This window comes from Chiloscyllium plagiosum, unplaced genomic scaffold, assembly GCF_037043375.1.
Source record: "Chiloscyllium plagiosum isolate Xiang-an unplaced genomic scaffold, Cpla_swu_hap1 HiC_scaffold_30, whole genome shotgun sequence".
Lineage (NCBI taxonomy): Eukaryota > Metazoa > Chordata > Chondrichthyes > Orectolobiformes > Hemiscylliidae > Chiloscyllium > Chiloscyllium plagiosum.
Genome location: NW_028270168.1, coordinates 19,224,714 through 19,243,508, shown reverse-complemented (window position 1 = coordinate 19,243,508; position 18,795 = coordinate 19,224,714). Strand labels below are relative to the sequence as shown.

The 18,795-nt window shown below is 45.1% G+C and overlaps 1 protein-coding gene across 1 annotated transcript in view; it reads right to left on the bottom strand.

Moving 5' to 3' along the window:
- Positions 1-4,270: 4,270 nt before the first annotated feature.
- Positions 4,271-18,795, bottom strand: part of LOC122563422 (protein lin-28 homolog A-like) — a 48,318-nt gene continuing 33,793 nt past the window's right edge. The window contains exons 3-4 of the mRNA XM_087977010.1: positions 12,900-13,084; positions 4,271-4,643 (exon numbers count right to left, since the gene is read on the bottom strand). Of these exons, the coding sequence (XP_087833136.1) occupies positions 4,271-4,643; positions 12,900-13,084 (558 nt within the window). The remainder of the gene's footprint in view (positions 4,644-12,899; positions 13,085-18,795) is intronic.

Below are 18,795 nucleotides of genomic sequence, written 5' to 3'. Positions count from 1 at the left end.
CCTGAGGCGGGAATTGAACCCGGGTGTCTGGCGCTGTGAGGCAATAGTGCTAACCACTGTACCACCGTGCCACCCACTTGTTACTCCCTTCGTAGTGTCTGACTGTAGCAATCTCACTGCTGTTCAGCTGGAATCTAAGCCAATCCACTTCAACGATATTTTCAAATCTGATTGTGGCCTACTCTATTTTTTGGAATCCCTGAGATCACAATTTCCTTGGGAGGACGTACAACATTAGTGAAGGAGACAACCTTAAAATTAATCAATTTACATCAAGTAGCATGAAATTTCTCTCCTAATCCATCTGTGCAAACACAATGTTCAAGTGTGCCGATGAAATTTGATTGCCAAAATCAAATGGAATCCGTGATAATGGGAGCGCTCTCAACATTTAGAGATGTGAATGAGGGGAGTTGGGAATAGTGAACACCAGGAATGGAGAAACATGATCACTACACAGTGCTCATAAGACTGAATAAGTGGTGCAGTTGTGCTGAGTCAGAGACCAGGTGAATGTTTGGCTGGTACTCCAACTGTACTGAGCTACCTTTGCGTGCCCCTGTCAACTCTGTCTATTGGATGGAATCTTCAAGACCAACTGTCTACAAGTGGTGGAGCAAGAATGGAAGGGTTTATTTCTACATAGGACTCAAGGTTGTCACATTGAGATAGAATGTTCCAACCGCAAAGAGTTTTTGGGGCCCAGACAGTAGGTGAAGATGGGGTTCAGAGCATCCAAGCAGGATAGGGAGTTCCACTAAGAAGGTTCAGGGTCCAGGCTAGAAACAGGAAGTTTTGGCAATTAAATCTTAAAAGCTCAATCCCACCTCCAAAGGCTTTATGTTTCACCTTTTAGAGGCAGGCAGGCAGGCATGCATTGTACTTATACCTACAATGGCCCTTGCATTCAACCCAAGGAAACATGGTTGTTCTTCAGTGCTGACCTTCTGGCATTTTACAGGGTTAGCACTGAAAGGTATGATCTCAAAATGACCACTAGAACCCTGGCCGGGAGATTTTTAGGGCCTGTCCGTTTTGTGCAATGGTTAAGTAACGATGAGGCTCGTTCCTGGTTTTGGTACTCCCTGTGTAGTGCTCCATGTTGCAGGAAACTGGATGGGTACTTCCCATGGGTAGAGAGTATGTTGCTGAACTCCCAGCAGGCTCTCATGGAAAGTCTGTGCCTGGAAAGCTATTGACACATTTTAACCCATTTGCTATAAATCAACTGCGTTTAACTGAGCACATGCAAGTGAAGTGATCATTTTAGCTGCAGTATATAAAAGTGAGGTAGTTAAGAGTATAGAGTAAGAGGATTATTGTAAAACTGCATAAAACACGAGTTAACCTCAGTGTATTGCATACAGTTCGATAACATCACAGGAAGGATGTAATCACACTAGCAAGGCAACAGAAAAGATGTACAAGAATTTTGCTAGGAATGGAGAACTTTAATTATAAGGAAAGTCTAGGCTGGGGTTATTCTGAAGCAGAGAAGGGTGATGGTGGTGGGGGTGTAAAGATGAATAAAATTATGAAGAACCTAAACTAATCTATCTCCATTCGTAGAGGTCAATAGTAAGGGGCATGGATTTAAAAGCAATTCTTATATAGATTAGAGGGGAAGTTAAGGAGAATTTATTTTCATGCATAAGGTTGCAGGGATTGGGAACTCACTGCTTGGGAGGGTAGTAGAAGTGAAAAGCTCTTTGTATAAAAATACCTGGATGTACAATGAGGTATTCCAGGATCTGGAAAATGGGATTAGGCTGGAAAGCTCTTTTTCAGCCAACACAGACCACCATAAGCTGAAAGGCCTCCTCTTGTGCCTTGTATTCTCTATTCTCAGATTTAACTGGAGCAGGCGTCCAGCAGAAAAGGAGTTCAAATCCCACCATAGCAATTGGAAAAGTTTGTATTCAAACAGAATAAAAAGCTGTATCTGCAAATGTAACCATGAAGTTACTGAATTAACATTAAAAACATATTGAAAGTTTATTAATGGGAAGAAAGACTTTAGGGAAAGAAACCAGTCATTCTTGCCCAGTCTGAACCAATAATGTCACCTCAGTCCACACACCAAAGTGGTTACATCTTAACGTCACTCTGACATCAGCTGTCAGGGCAACTAAGGCAGGACAATAATTCCTGAATGAATGAATTAATTAATAATCAAATTGCAAACTGAGTGTTTTTCAATGGACTGCTATTGGGTGGGTGAATCATAGAATCCCTACACTATGGAAGCAGGCCATTTAGCCCATCCAGTCCACACTGACCCTCTGAAGACCATCCTAACCAGATCTAGCCCCTTACCCTATCCTTATAACCCTATACTTCTCACGGCTAATCCTAGCCTGCGCATCCCTGGACACTATGGGCAATTTCCCATGGTAATCTGCATAACTTTGGACTATGGAAACCCACATAGACTCAGGGAATTTCCAAACTCCACACAGACAGTTGCCAGAGGCTGGAATCAAACCCAGGTCCTTGGCACTGTGAGGCAGCAATGCTAACCACTGAGCCACCATGTCATGAAAGGCTCTGGGTAGGATTTATTCAGCAGTTTAATGGGCCATAGTACCAAACATAGTGACATTAGTGTACAGTAGTGGAATGCTGAGTTTTAATCAGCTTAAATTTCATTACCAATTCCCTGCACCATCAACATGGAAGGTGCTGAAAACTATGGAACAGAGTAAACTGTCAGATAGGACCTTTGGTTTTATATAACAAAACTGTGCGTCTCAGGGCGCAAATGGATTGACAACAGAACATTGTGCTGTGCAACTCTGGTTAGGACTGATATCTTGGAGGTGTACCAAATTCCATTATTTAACAAAATGTTTAAAATAAACAAGCCAAAACATTTGCGGGCAACAAAATTTCATACTAACCCATTTGCACCTTCACCATTCGTTACCAATCCCAGCATTAATCTGTGATTGAAAGGTGAAGTAGTATTCATTCCTACCAAGTATCAGATTATTTTTTGATTGTAGCAGAATGTTCATCTCATGAGTTGGTTTACCATATGCCTCACGAGTGAACATTAGGCTTGGGTGTCCATACTCCATCTGCAATAGGCTATTTGTTATGAGCTTTCTCTCTTTTATATCAGCAATTCTTCATCTGAAGATAGGTTCAGGAAACTCTGTGCTTCTGAGGAACACAATAAGAGTTGGATCAAAAGTAGGATGGCACAGTAGGATTCTGAGGACAACAGTTGCTCATCTAGGGAGCTTAAATAAATTTGTATCATTAGTTTTAACTGCTTAGACTTTAAGTAGTCAAATAAGATGCACTATAATCTAAGTCTTGAGACCCTCTATTTCGAAAAGTAATGTAATGTAGATTATGGTAGCTCATCAGACCTGTTGCAGACATATGGACACAAGAAACACTGCAGCTTTGGTGGAAGGTTATTCAAATCGGTCACCATCCAATAGACTAGCCTGAATTCGCTATAATTTTTGAGTTCTGAAAGCTTTGGTTGCGTGACGTATATGAATTAATTCAACATGACTAGGCAACAAGAGAAAGTCAGATCTTTCAGACGTGTGGGAGGAAACCTTTGTCTACCTGCTGAGATAATTTCAATAACCTCCAGATAAAGGGAAAATGATTGTCCCGGGTGAGAGTCCTGTCAATCTTTGATGGGTGTAGTCATGCGATCAAAATGTTTAAGGACTCTGTTTGTTCTTCATCATCTAACCTGCTGTTTGGTGAATTGAAAGGTAGCACTGTGTAGGGGGAGGATGCCAAAATACATAAAGTTATGGACCAGAAGTGAAGAAACCTCTTTGTTGTATGGTTATTGTTCCAAATTCAATGCAAGTCAGCCTTCAAAATAAATCAATGCAATGGTTCTCAAGCCATGGTTGATACCACCAGGAGGAGGAGGACTTAACAAGGGGCAAGGGAATTGAGTTTTATATCAGAAAGCAGATTTCTTGCTCTTGGTTCTTTAGAAAAATGAACAGAGAAAAAGAATGTCTTGACATTATAGGATTTAAGTTGGACCTCTGGAAATTGTGGCAGTATTAAGGTGGTTGAAAGGTTATGGAGGCTGTTGTCTAAGAATGTTCCAGTGTGCCTCAGTTTGCTGAAGGTTTATCCAAATCCTATCCATCATCAGAATGAGTAGAAGTTGGACTCATGATGAAGTCTTTTGATTGCTTTGGAGAATTGCTGGATCTTGACCTCGGCAGTGTAGGTGAACCTGAGGTAGTTTTGTATCCTGAGTTGGTTCCTGGCACTGACGACGTCAGGTCTTTTTCCTTTTCTGCAAATTCGAGCTTTGCCTACTTGGCTCCTCGGCGAACTCTCGCAGGGGACTTTCGTAGGCTTCTGGAAGAAGCTTTTCCAAGTGCTCCCCTGTCTCTTCCAGGAGTAGGGCCGTGCTGTGCTCTCCTCCCACTTCTTGAGGAGTAGTGGGTGAGGGGGATGAAGTCAAGGCCCCTGTTGTCGATTTACTTTCCTGTCTTCCCTGAGAACTGGCAGATTGTTGTTGCTGGGCAGCTTTGATTGTGCAGTTGGCCACCATATGGCCGATGCTTTGGCAATAATGGCACTTCTTCGGTTGGGGGGCTAGTTTACATTCCTTGGCGTGATGATCCAAGCCACCACAGTTATAACATCTAAAAGGAAAGAAAAAGAAAACAAAACACAAGAATAAAAAGGATCCAGGTACAATTTCCATTCAGTTGCTGAGTGTTTTTCCAATGCAAATTAACCCAAAATCACCCAAATGACCACAAAGCCCAAAACATAAATCCAAGACCTTTTGTGCCAGTTTAAAAACACATTGTGCTCAAAACCAACACTGGCCACAGATTTGACTGTGGCCCAGCCCGATGTGGAGGTTCAGTGAATCACATGTCTGCAGGCCTTCAGAAGACTCAACATTGCATTGGCTCGTCCAAACTGATTTAAGAGCTTTTCAGTATGTCTTTTCTTTTAAAAGAAAACTTAAATAAACTGTACTTCAAGTAAATGGTAAATGTTCAGTCGCATTTTTTAGTCATCAATATCAGATTACTCAAATGGTGGATTGGCAGTGTGATAAATTCATCAGTTGTATTAATCAAACAAACATTACATAATGATATCAAAGGAATGTTTTAAATAGTTTTTATTTACATTCTCAGTTACACAGTTGCACCGGTGCATGGATGCTTTTATCGCCGGGTCTACAAAAATGAATGAGTGGATCATGAACAAATGCATTTTGGAGATCCTGTATATTAACATCCATAGAGGGCAATCAATAGCTTAGTGTAATGGATTTTCTGAAAGGAGCACTTCTAACAGCATGACACTTTCTCTACATTTGACCCTCCAATGTAGAGTTTTCTCTGTACTGCTGTTCTTTAATATAGCCTGTTTGGTTGTGCAAAACTCCCTCAAATCTGACCTTCCAGTAGTATAGCAATCCCTCTGTATCACCCAGACAGTGCAGTGCTACCTCAGAACTGCTGCTCCAATAGTGTAAAGCTCCCTCAGAATTGCTCTTCCAACTCGACAGCATTCACTCAATATCATCTCTCATAAGAGCCCAGTGCTTCCCCATACTGCCCCTCCAATATTAGTACTCTCCTTCAGTACAGCATTCCCTCAGAACAGCCTCTGTAACAGTGCAGCATTCACTCCTCAGTGCAGTAATCCTCAGTAGAATCTTTCCAACAGTGTTGTCTTCCCTCAGTACTGGCCCAACAGTTCAGTATCACTCAATAAAATAACTCAGTAATGAATCAACAACATTACTGCTGGTCCTTCATTGCAAATTGTGATTTAAAAACAAAGCTAATTAAAAAATGAATATAGGTTCATTAACACAGCATGGTGCACAAGGATCCCTACTGTTATTTAACAGACATTAACGGTATGTGACAACATCCCACCTATTAACAATAAGGCCAAAGAGCCTGTTAACATTCTCCCACATCCCAATTCTGGATTTTATTTCCTTTTACTGCTAGCAATAATGGCTATTACTGGGACTTGACAGTAGCTGCTCTGTTTTGTGGATTTGTAAAAACTACTCTACAGATCCTCTACATACGCATAACAGGAGTATTGGAAGCAGCTCATCACACATATTCACACTGAATTACACTCATGCACCCACCAACTAAGCACATTCTGCTCCTACTGTACCTCCAGTGCAATTGTGTTCTTTCTAGATCTCCTCAAATATGCCCCACTCAGACACATGCAGTGTGTGGGGCTCAGTTGGTAGCACTTCAGGTTCTCAGTAAGAAAGTGCTAGGTTCAGGTTCTACACCAGCTGGTGTGCAGAAACATAAGGCTAACACTGCAGTGTAGCAGTGATGAGACACTGCACTGTTGGGGTTGCTCTCTTTTGGATGAGATGCTAAACAAAAAAAAGGGAGACATAAAAGAGTCACGCAGCAGCATTTTACAGAAGGGGAGGTGAGTTAGGCATGGCTGTTGTCAGAGGCAGGAAGAACATCAGGAGCAAAGAGGAGGGTCCTGGGTTGTAGAGGCCACTGGGGTGGGAGCAGGATCACTGAGTTGGTGGCCCAGATTGGAAGCAGACTGGAGCCTGAAATTTTGTTCCTGCTCTGGTCAATATTTGTTCCTCAATAAACGTTGCAGGCACCAGAAACGCCTTTCACTGATTTACCAGCACTATATTTGTTGCTCACAATGTAGTCTGTTCTGTGTTTGCAGACAAACCCAGAGTTTCCAGTTGCCTGTCACTTCAGCACACCACCATTCTTCAACATCTGTCTCAGACTTGCTGCAGTGTTTCGGTGAAGCTCAGCACAAAACTGGAAGAACAGCATCTCATTTACTGCTTGGATTCCCTGCAGCCTTCAGGGCACAATATCGAGTTCAGTAATTTTAGGGCCGAAGCAGCTTCTCCCATATCCCCCACCAGGCCCTATCATCACGTGGGCTGCTTTCACCACAGCCAACCCATTTTCACTCACTAATGGTGCCCATTTGCAGCTTTTCTTTCTCCAGGGCTGACCATTATCTATTCTTTCGACTGTCCGACTGCTGTTCTCTTTGAAGATTCCATCCATCTCCATTTATCATCATTGGAACCTAAACATAGACTCTGCTTTCTTTCCTCAGATGCTGCCAGACCTGAGTTTTTCCAGCTCCCTCTGTTCTTATTGCAAAAAAAATTGATCTGTGGCTGCACTTCAAGAACTACTGCAGTAGCTGTAAAATATTTGAAGATGGCAATGTGACATTCTTTCCAGGATGGTAACAATGAACTCTTCAAATTGACAAAAAAGTGCCAAGTGGAATTCAATACAGAGAAGTGTGAGGTAATGTATTTAGGGAGGTAAGGAAGTACACAGCTGGTAGGATTATGGAAGATTTAACAGGGCATCAGTTGGAGTTTATGTATATGATTATCTGAAGGTAGCAGAACAGGTAGATAAAGTGGCACATGGGACACTTTCCTTTATTTTCAAAGGACGAGAGTATAAAAGCAAGGAATTTTTATTTTCAGTTTTCATCAACCTGAATGGATTTGGTGTATTTGGTGACCACCTTTGTACCTGCAGACGTAAATGTGTTTGGCCCTTTCCCCCATCAGAGAGGCAGATGTAGTTCCGGAAAAATGTGAGGACTTCAGATCCTGGAGATCAAAGTGTCAAAAAGTGTGGCGCTGGAAAAGCACAGCAGGTCAGGCCGCATCTGAGGAGCAGGACAGTCGACATTTCAGATATAAACATTTCATTAGCAGTGAGATGTAGCTCTAGGTCTTGCTGTAGTGAATAGAATGCAAAGCCTCAATGGGAGTTGGTGGGGTGGGGGAGGGGGCTTGGGTGTGTGTGCTAATTTATTCCTCGAATACATCCATAAAATCTGCAAAAGGCTATTAAAGTAGCTAATTCCAGCTGTAATAATGTGTATGGTCCTGATGACCACATTACAGGACTAATGTAATCATACTAGAGAGGATGTTGCCAGAAATGACGAATTTTAACCACGAATAATGATTAGATAAACCAGATTCGCCTTCTTTGGAAGAGAGGGGGAGCTGAGCGAAGATTATGTTGTGGTGTATTACATCATGAGGCGCCAAGTCAGAGTGAATAGGAACAGCATATTTCCATTTGCAAAGTGGTCATTAATCGGCGACATCAATTGAAGGTAATTGGTGGAAGGATTAGCTAAATGTTATGTAGGAAATGTTTCATCCAGAGGTGTGGGCATTTGGAAGTGACTTCCTGGAAAGCTGGTAGAGGCAAAACCCCTGAAAACGCACCTTAGAAACACTTGGATGTGCCCATGAGGGGCCATTAATTTGAAGTCTCCAGAGCAAAAACTGGAAGATGGATTGATCTGGTTGACTTTCTCTCGGCTGCACAGGCATTATGGGCTGAATGGCCTCCTGTCCTGTGAATTCTTTACATGTCTATATTTTCATAAATACAAGTCTTTACTTCAGATCCACAGACAGTCATGAATTTACTCAAATATACTTATTTAGAAAAATCACCCAGCTCATTCAAACACACTCCATATATTATGAAACTACTGATGTTTGCTATGTTCTAGCACATTCAAATGAATACAGTCACACAGAGACACTCACAAACAGGCTACACATTGCTCAAGTGCCCAGATTTTACTTCACTGGAATAGGGCTTGAAACTCCTGAATAAGTTACCCTATGAGCCACAGATTAATTCTGGCCACACTATAAGGGAGTGTGCTAAGTTAAAAAAAAGAGAGTTTGAAATTAATCTTAGCATAATGCATTGCGTTTTACACAGAAAGCTGTGTCAGATCTGAGGATGCACATTACTTCTTGAATCTGAATTGCAACAATGTCATTTACTGCATTTTCTGTGACGTACTGTTATTGAAGGAAAGTGCTCTTGTATTATATTTGCATTAATCATGAAGGGACAGAAGTCCTGACTAAACCATTAGCTGCAGGCTAGGAAGGAAAGGAGAAGAAGCTGTGGTTCCTGCTCCAAGTCACTACCTGCTGCTGCTCAGGATGGCCGTGTGGATATGGGGTGCAGACAGGTTTGGATTTGGACTACAGCACACTCAGTGGTCGGATACCATCTCTACATTCTGGATCAGTGGTGCTGGAAGAGCACAGCAATTCAGGCAGCATCCGACGAGCAGCAAAATCGACATTTCGGGCAAAAGCCCTTAAGTCGATTTTGCTGCTCCTCGGATGCTGCCTGAACTGCTGTGCTCTTCCGGCACCACTGATCCAGAATCTGGTTTCCAGCATCTGCAGTCATTGTTTTTACCATCTCTACATTGCCTGTCTGAGCTTGCACATAGAGAGTACAAGCAGAACCAGGTATAAGAATGGGAGGAGGCTAGTCAGCTTTTAAAAGTCTGTTTTACCATTCTCTTAAGATTGTGAATGGTTACACCTCGAATGGGAGGGATAAAGTAAAACATCCCATGGCATAATTTCAAAGAATAGCAACTGAAGTTTGTCTGCTGTCCTGGTCATTTATCCCTCCTGTCAAGTTATTTTGTTGGTATCATGGTTTATTTGGGGGGACTTTCCTGTGCACAAGTTGGCAACTTTGCTTCCTACAATACAATAACGATTACAATCTAAAAGTACCTCACTGGTTGTAAAGAACTTGTGAAGTCCAGAGATGAAGTGCATTTATATAGTGACTATTCTCCTTTTTCTGGAACCGGGGATCACTATTTAAAAGTAAGGTGCAACTCATTGAGAACAGAGATGAGGCAGCTTTCTTCTTCCTCAGCAGGGTCATGAAGATTTCCTAGTAATGTCTTAGAAACACAGAATCTTTCATGACAGTTAGATAGTTTCTTGTTATGTAAGAGAGTGAAAGGTTATCTGGGATAAGTAAGGTTACAAAATGTCAGACCAGCCTCAAGGGGCAGAATGGCCTGGTCCTGCCCCTGGTTTCTATGTTTACTTCTAACTTCCACAATGACTCGCATGTGGAGTGACTCATTCTGGAGCGATTGAAGATACAGGTCGTAAGGTGAAAGCAGGAGCTGAACACTGGGCAGCAGCCAATGGTTTCTCTGGACTCAAAGACAGAAAATTGGAAGGGATGATGTTCCAGTTCTGTGTCTCAATGACAGGATCTCTCCGAATGCAAACAAAAATCCTCAAACTGTAAACAGAATGTCCACGGAGCAAGGAAGCAAAGCAGTGGGGAAATGGCATTTCAGATTGGACATCTGATTTTCGCCATCACCTCCTGACCCTTGTAAGCAACTAACTAAAATGATGCAGAATAAATAATTCATGAGGCTCAAGTGGTAAATAAATACAATGAAAGCAGAGGCTCAATTAATCAATGTCATTGGTCTCAATCACCATGGAAATATTAAATGAAAATCAATCACACTGATAACGGGGGAATAAGGTCACAGGAGCTGTTCCAAAACTAACTGGAGACCCTCAGGGAGTTTACCATCCACACCATGCACTAGCTCATTTTTGCTGAACCCTCAAATTATTGTAATCACTCTCACTACCCTCATGCCCCTTACACTGTATTTCTCACTGAGACAGAGAGGCAGTGTCACTTCACATCTTTCTTTGTCTCCATAAGTCACTGAACAACTAAAGTTTATATAGCACCTTTGAGAAAGTAACTCACCACCAGGAGCAGAGGAGGCAGAGAGAGGGAGGGAGGGAACTCCACAGCTTAGGCTCCTGTCAGCTGAAGGTATTGTTGCCAAAGGCAGAGGGATTAAATGGTGAACTTTCAAGAAGCAGAATTGGAGAAATGTAACAATCTCAGGAGGATTACTCAGACAGAAACGAACAAAGCCATGGAGAATTTGTAAACAGGAGCGAAAACTTTAAAGGTGGCAGGCCAGGCAAACAGGCAAGCCAGCAGGCACAGAGGAGGGAGGGGAAAGGATAAGGAGAAGGGCTTTTTTGATAAGATTAAGATTATGGAGGATGGGGGGAACAGGCAAAAGTGCTTTGGAATAGTTGGGTTCAGAGATAATAAAGGCAAGAGAAAGAATTTCTATCAAGCTGAGGCATGAACCGGGGTCTTCATGATGGCACTGATATGTGATCAGAACTTCAACTTTGATTTAAATACAACAAAATTGTGAACAGTCCAGTTTCGAAGGAGAGGGATGGAGTCAGTAGTCAGAGAATGGAGTCTGTGATGGGGACTGAAGAGAATGGTTTCACACTCTATCAGTGTGTGTGTCTCTCTCTCTCTCTCATTCTTCCAAAAGACATCTAACAGTGCCACACAACAGACTTGAGGAAATTTATAGATCATGGAATAAAAGCAATGTTGGCAGAGGGATAGGAACCATGTATTTTTTGTATTGGAATAATATTTGCAGTGGAGCTCCCCAGAGGTCAGAATTGGGATATTTCCTGATATAAATAAATGATCTATATCTTGCTCAGAGAACAATTTAAAAAAGTTTGTCAGTGACATAAAACATGGCAGAATAGCTAACAGTGAGGACAACAGCGGAGAATTTCAAAAGGACATTGTCATTAGAGGAGTAGCTGGATAGGTGACAGATGAAATTCAACAAGGAGAAGTGTGAGATAGTACATTTTCAAACATCTAACATGGGAGACAGTATAGATTAAAGGATACTATGCCAAAGGATGCACAGGAACAGAAGTATGGGGCTGAATCTCACTTGTTTGGGACTAAGTCAGGGTTGCATTGGGTTTTTTTTGGAAGGTTTGTTGCTACAAGGGCCTTAGCAAGTTTTCATGCCCTATCATATATCAAACTCATCTCATTAAATTTCCCACTCCACTCCTACAGCATCCATCAATCCCGATTTCCACTATATCTTACTATACGCCACTCCTGGAACAACACACCATTCAACAAATAGCCCGCAATTTACTGGCACCCATTGTATCTGTGTTCTCTTTAAAAGCCCATTGTAAACAGGGACAAACGTGGTCAGTCCAAACCATTCTGCACAGTTGCGAACATCACACTGTACATCTCATCGTACTAGTCCTTACTCTTGCTGTTTGGCATCATTAGAACTCAATGTTTCACCCTCCAACCTGAATGATTTTACTGTCACTTATATTTTACAGTGAAGAAATAAATACACTTGTGTAATATATGGCACACTATTCTCTCCAGCCTTTGAAATCTTGTGTTTAATAAGCTTTAATCTTGACATTGTGTTCCTGAAGCCCTGCCTGCCATTTCAGACAGGATATAGAAAGACTCGGAAGCTTTCTGCCACAATGTGGGTCTGAGTGTCCTTCAGGCATCATTGGGTGTTTGGACATTGCCCTTCCTTAGAAATTATGTGCATAGACTAATTTTTCTTCCTCTGCATCACATGCCCATTCTCTCAGTCTTTCTCCCCATTACCATTTGGTAAGTATTACTGTGTTAAATGTGTCAGCTAAATACAAGTTATTATCAGCTAACTCTCCCCAGACCCATGTTGAAACACAGCCAATTTGACAAGCATCACATCCACAAACATTCACCTTCTCTACCACCAATTGTTCATGTACCTTCTACAAGCTGCTCTGTGAAAATTTCCCAAGACTCTTTAGACAACATCTTCTAAATTGTCAACCACTACCATCTAGAGGAACAAGGGCAAACAGATACATTCCACCACTTCCAAGTTCCTCTCCAAGCCACTCCCTGTCCTGACTTGGAAATATATCATTGTTCCTTCAGTGTTGTTGGGTGAAAATCCTGGAACTCACTTCCTAACAGCACATCGTACACCAACTAGATTACAGCAATTTGAGAAGGCAGCTCACCCCCCAGCTTCAGTGCATCTAAGGATGAGCAATAAATGCTAGCCCAGCGAGCCACTCCCACATCCCATAAACAATACTGTGACTTGTTCAAGGATTGAATGTCAATTTGGGATGTACTGTTGCCTAGAACCACCCTACCCCACCTCACCTGTCTCCCTTTGGCCTTCGCTTTTGCATATTCTTCCCTTTAGGTCTCCTTTCACTCCCAATGCAGGAGGTGCCACCTGGGCCCGTTACCCGTATCGACTCCAGACCTTTGGAAGATTTCTTAAATGTAAATTCCACTGGCTCTCCCTCTTTCAAACTGCGGAAGCCTTCCATGTGCAGCTTGCTCTGGAAAAAAAAAACATTGCCCAGAGAAAATGTTAAAAAAAAAATTACAAGCATTTGGAGTAAATCAAATCTCCCAATAGTTTTAGGAAATTCTAAAGCAATTTTCAAATTATCCTCAAATCCTCAAAGGAGTGTGGTAAAGACTGAAACACATTCTATCCCAGGAGAATCGCATTTTCATTGAGCGTGCTTGGATTAACCTGACTACTGAATGTGATCACCAGAATTCAGTTCACTATGGCCAGTGCAATTGGCAATGATTTGACAACAATTCAAAAAATTCATCTATTACTGGCGTGCACATTTTAAAAAGAAAAGTGTGTTCATGGGATGTGGAAATCACTGGCTGGGCCAGCATTTATTGCCTATTCCTGGTTGCCCAGAGGGCAGTTAAGGGTCAACCACATCATTATGTCGACCAAGCTGCGTAAAAACAGTAGATTTCCTTCCCTGAAGGTCATTGTTGAACTAGATGCATTTTTACTGACAAATAATAGTGGTTACTATGAGCCAAGTTCCATGTAAGCTGCGTGCATGCACAGGTGTACGCTGGGAAACAAAAACCTTTCTACATCCCACGATGCCCTACCCCATACCCTACAGCCGCAAATCCCAGGCTCCCTGAATCACAAGTTGGCACTCTATAATCTCACAGGCTATTGGAACCCAGCTTCTGATCAAATGCAGCTCCAGTCCAGGGAGGCTGTACGATGTTGGCTCACGGAAGGGGAAAAGACGCCAAAATGTGGAGTGGGGAGTTTACAGCCACCAAAAGGATCACACAGCAGGAGGTCCAAGAAGCAGGCAGCCATTCCAAAAGGACACAGGAGAATTAACAATATTTTCCAACAAAGTTTAAAATTTGTCTAAATGAAAAGCTACCTTTCAAGCTCCTTAAAAGTCTAGTGCATATTTCAAAAAGGGATGGTCTTCTGAGATCATGGAAACTGTAATATCATAGTCAACACACAAATGGGTGAAGTTTTCACTTATCCTAAAACTGACAATGTCTTGTACACTACGTGAAACATTAAGAGAGGGGATCAGCACTGGGAAGAGAGGGGTATGATTGGAAATTGGACTAAAGTGACATTTGAGGCAAAACGTGCACATGGTTTCTATTCGTAGTCTTATAAAGAAACAAAGATGGAATTTTATGCATACTTACTGAAATACCAGGCATGAGTGCATGTGCGTGCACGTGTTTTGGTTGGGGGGAGGGCGATATGTGGGAGAGCATACAAAAGTGGATCAATCCGAAATCAGATGAAAGTCGTAATTGATAATGTCATACTTCCAATATACAGTACGTGTCAATTCTTTCTGTACAAGAGATTCATAATCATGTAGCAAAGTCCACTGCAATTACTAAGAGCTGGCACAGCAAGGATTACACCTTCAAATTTGTGGAGTGCACTAACTCTGTCAAAGATTGACTGGATAAATTGCATAAAATTGTGTTTTTGTATGCTGATAGTAGATGAAAGTATAAGCATTTTAGTATGAAAAAATGTTGACTTTGCACATCAAGGTTCAATTAGAATCTGAACTATTTACAAGATTACCTTTGCAGGATTTTTGAAACTGACTGCTCACGACAAGCAATTTTATATTAACAGCGATTTTGATTTACAGAATATGGCAAAGATTCTATCCGACAGAGCCTTTGTTATACTTGGAAAAGAAAACAGAATAGCGGCAAATGTTACAATGTGACGTTAGTCAGAACATCACTGCATTGCTCACATAGAAGATATTGAAATACATGATGCCTGAAAGCAGGTCTCAATTTGGCAGGATATTGAACCACTTCTAAGAACAGTAAATACAATGTTCAGCAAGTCATTTGAGAAGGAAAGACAACTTGGAGAATTTGCCAAAATGAGAGTGTGATGCAGAGGTATTTCAACCTCTGAAAGAAGTGTGGTGTCTGTTAAGACACTTTGCAGTCAATGAACTAATGCAAAACTACAAAGTGTTGACGAAGTGCTGCGCAGGGCAGCTGAATAAGTGCAGTGGTCCAACAAACAAATGTTGCCTGATAAATGTTCACAATACCACAACATTGTGCTGCATTCACAGCTCTGAATGATGTTCCAGATGAACTGGCAAAATCTTTTAGAAAGTGTGTTTGACAACAATTGAAGCTATCCAATTTGCAAAGGCCAAGATTAATAAATTAAAGATTCAGTGTCTAGGTGAACATCTTTATTGGAGTGATGAAGTTAAGATGGTTCTGACTGCTCTAGACAGTCATGTTGACACTACCACAATCCTTTAATTCATTCAACTGCTATGTGACCACTTGAATAGCAGATTTGCATAATATTTACTAGACTGGAATGCATTTGATCAGGTTGCAATTACCACGACAGCCAATTATGAATTTGGAAAAGACAGTGTTGTGCAACTGATATTAAAATATTCCACTCGCAAACCACATTTCAAAGAAATTGTGACACAGAGATATGAACAGTATTGCAATTTCAAATTTATGGTTGTGGACAAAGGCAAGACAGGTTCCATTCAGACATTTGGTGATCTATACCTTAAAAGACAACCAGGTTTAAGAAATGTCCATTCCTCTGGATATGTGTGCCAACATTTCAGGCAACAATGCTGACTGTGAACATGAATTTAACTGAATGAACTCAACTAAATCTAAATCCAGAAATAAGATTTAAAATTGTTCAATTTGCAACAAGTTGTCCAAAAAGACATACAAAGCATCAAGTGGGTGCTGTGTGCAATCATTGGGCAACAAATAAAAGATAGGCAAGAAAAGCTGCCAAAGGAGTGAAGACATTACTACATCATCTTTTGGTCATGTACTATACTTAGTTGTATGTAGAATTATCACTAAAACAGGTCCACAGTGCTTCTGAGTGGAATAAGAATTTTATTTTAAGCAGGTAAAATACATGGAATTGTAATATAAACAAACACTTATTTGTTAAAAAACAAAGTTTAAAAATTGCCAAGCATCCATTGAGTGATGGTCTAGTTTAAATACATCACTGAGTTCTGCACAGAAACCACAAAGAAGTTGGAACTTTGATGATTAGGCTTGTTTTTATTTAATTTCTGATTTTATTGAATTTATGTTTCATTACCTGCCATAGTGGAATTTAGATTAGATTAGATTAGATTAGATTCCCTACAGTGTGGAAACAGGCCCTTCGGCCCAACAAGTCCACACTGACGCTCCGAAGAGTAACCCACCCAGACCCATTCCCCAACATTTACCCCTGATTAATGCACATATCACTACGGGCAATTTAGCAAGGCCAATTCACTTGACCTGCACATCTTTGGATTGTGGGAGGAAACCAGAGCACCCGGAGGAAACCTACGTAGACACGGGGAGAACGTGCAAATTCCACACACAGTTGTCTGAGGCGGGAATCGCTCCTGGGTCCCTGACGCTGTGAGGCAGCAGTGCTAACTACTGAGCCACTGTGCCGATTTGAACTCACATACCCAGGACATTAGTTCAGGGTAAAAGCTTATAGTCCAGTGACATTACCACCACACATCACCCTCCCAAAAATCCAGGTACAAAAAAGTGTACACACTGAAATACAAATGGTAAAGGCACAGCACCAATAATGAGGCAGTAAGTTAGAAAACCTCTATTTGACAGAACCTGTAGACCACAAAATATGTCATGATTTTCATGTAAGTGTCTGGGCACCATAGGACGCATGGCAATTTTAGTGCTTGCATTGTCCAGCAAATAATGGGGGAGGGGGAGGGGAGGGGGAGGGGGAGGAGGAGGAGGAGGAGGAGGAGGAGGATGGGGAGGGAGAGGGAGAGGGGGAGGGGTAGGGGGAGGGGGAGGGGGAGGGGAAGGGGGAGGGGAAGGGGGAGGGAAGGGGGAGGGGAAGGGGAAGGGGGAGGGGAAGGAGAAGGGTGAAGTGGAAGGGTGAAGGGGGAGGGGGAGGAGGAGGAGGAGGGGGAGGGGGAGGGGGAAGGGAAGGGGAGGGGAAGGAGAAGGGTGAAGTGGAAGGGTGAAGGGTGAAGGTGGAGGGGGGAGGGGAAGGGGGGAGGAGGGGGAGGGGGGAAGGGGGGTGGAGGGGGAGGAGGTGGAGGGGGGGAGGGGGAGGGGGAGGGGGAGGGGAAGGGGGGTGGAGGGGGAGGGAGGAAGGGGGGTGGAGGGGGAGGGGGAGGGGGGAAGGGGGGTGGAGGGGGAGGGGGGGAAGGGGGGTGGAGGGGGAGGGGGGGAAGGGGGGTGGAGGGGGAGGGGGGGGAAGGGGGGTGGAGGGGGAGGGGGGGAAGGGGGGTGGAGGGGGAGGGGGGGAAGGGGGGTGGAGGGGGAGGGGGGAAGGGGGGTGGAGGGGAAGGGGGGTGGAGGGGGAGGGGGGGAAGGGGGGTGGAGGGGGAGGGGGGGAAGGGGGGTGGAGGGGGAGGGGGGGAAGGGGGGTGGAGGGGGAGGGGGGAAGGGGGGTGGAGGGGGGAAGGGGGTGGAGGGGGAGGGGGGAGGAGGGGGAGGGGGGAAGGGGGGTGGAGGGGGAGGGGGGAAGGGGGGTGGAGGGGGAGGGGGGGAAGGGGGGTGGAGGGGGAGGGGGGAAGGGGGGTGGAGGGGGGGAGGGGGAGGGGGGAAGGGGGGTGGAGGGGGAGGGGGGAGGGGTGGGGGGGTGGAGGGGGAGGGGGGGTGGAGGGGGAGGGGGGAGGGGGGGTGGAGGGGGAGGGGAGGAGGGGGGGTGGAGGGGGAGGGGAGAGGGGGGTGGAGGGGAAGGGGGGGTGGAGGGGGAGGGGGGAATGGGGGAGGGGGGAGGGGGGAATGGGGGAGGGGGGAATGGGGGAGGGGGGAATGGGGGAGGGGAAGGGGGGAAGGGAAGGGGGGAGGGGGAAGGGGAAGGGGGGAGGGGGAAGGGGGAGGGGAAGGGGGGTGGGGAAGGGGGGAGGGGAAGGGGGGAGGGTGAAGGGGGGAGGGGGAACGGGGAAGGGGGGAGGGGGAACGGGGAAGGGGGGAGGGGGAAGGGGAAGGGGGGAGGGGGAAGGGGGAAGGGGGGAGGGGGAAGGGGAAGGGGGGAGGGGGAAGGGGAAGGGGGGAGGGGGTAGGGGGGAGGGGGAAGGGGAGGGGGTAGGGGGGAGGGGGAAGGGGAAGGGGGGGGGGAGGGGAAGAGGGGTGGGGGAGGGGGGAGGGGGAAGGGGGGAGGGGGAAGGGGGGAGGGGGAAGGGGGGAGGGGGGAGGGGGAAGGGGGGAGGGGGAGGGGGAAGGGGAAGGGGGGAGGGGGAAGGGGAAGGGGGAAGGGGAAGGGGGGAGGGGGAAGGGAAAAAGGGGAAGGGGAAGGGGAAGGGGGGAGGGGGACGGGGAAGGGGGGAGGGGGACGGGGGAAGGGGGAGGGGGACGGGGGAAGGGGAAGGGGGAAGGGGAAGGGGGAAGGGGAAGGGGGGAGGGGGGAGGGGGAAGGGGAAGGGGGGAGGGGGAAGGGGAAGGGGGGAGGGGGAAGGGGAAGGGGGGGAGGGGGAAGGGGAAGGGGGGAGGGGGAAGGGGGGAGGGGGAAGGGGAAGGGGGGAGAGGGAGGGGGAGGGGGAAGGGGAAAGGGGGGAGGGGAGAAGGGGAAGGGGGAGGGGGAAGGGGGAAGGGGGAAGGGGGAGGGGGGAGGGGGGAGGGGGAAGGGGGAGGGGGAAGGGGAAGGGGGGAGGGGGACGGGGGAGGGGGACGGGGGAAGGGGGAAGGGGAAGGGGAAAGGGGAGGGGGAAGG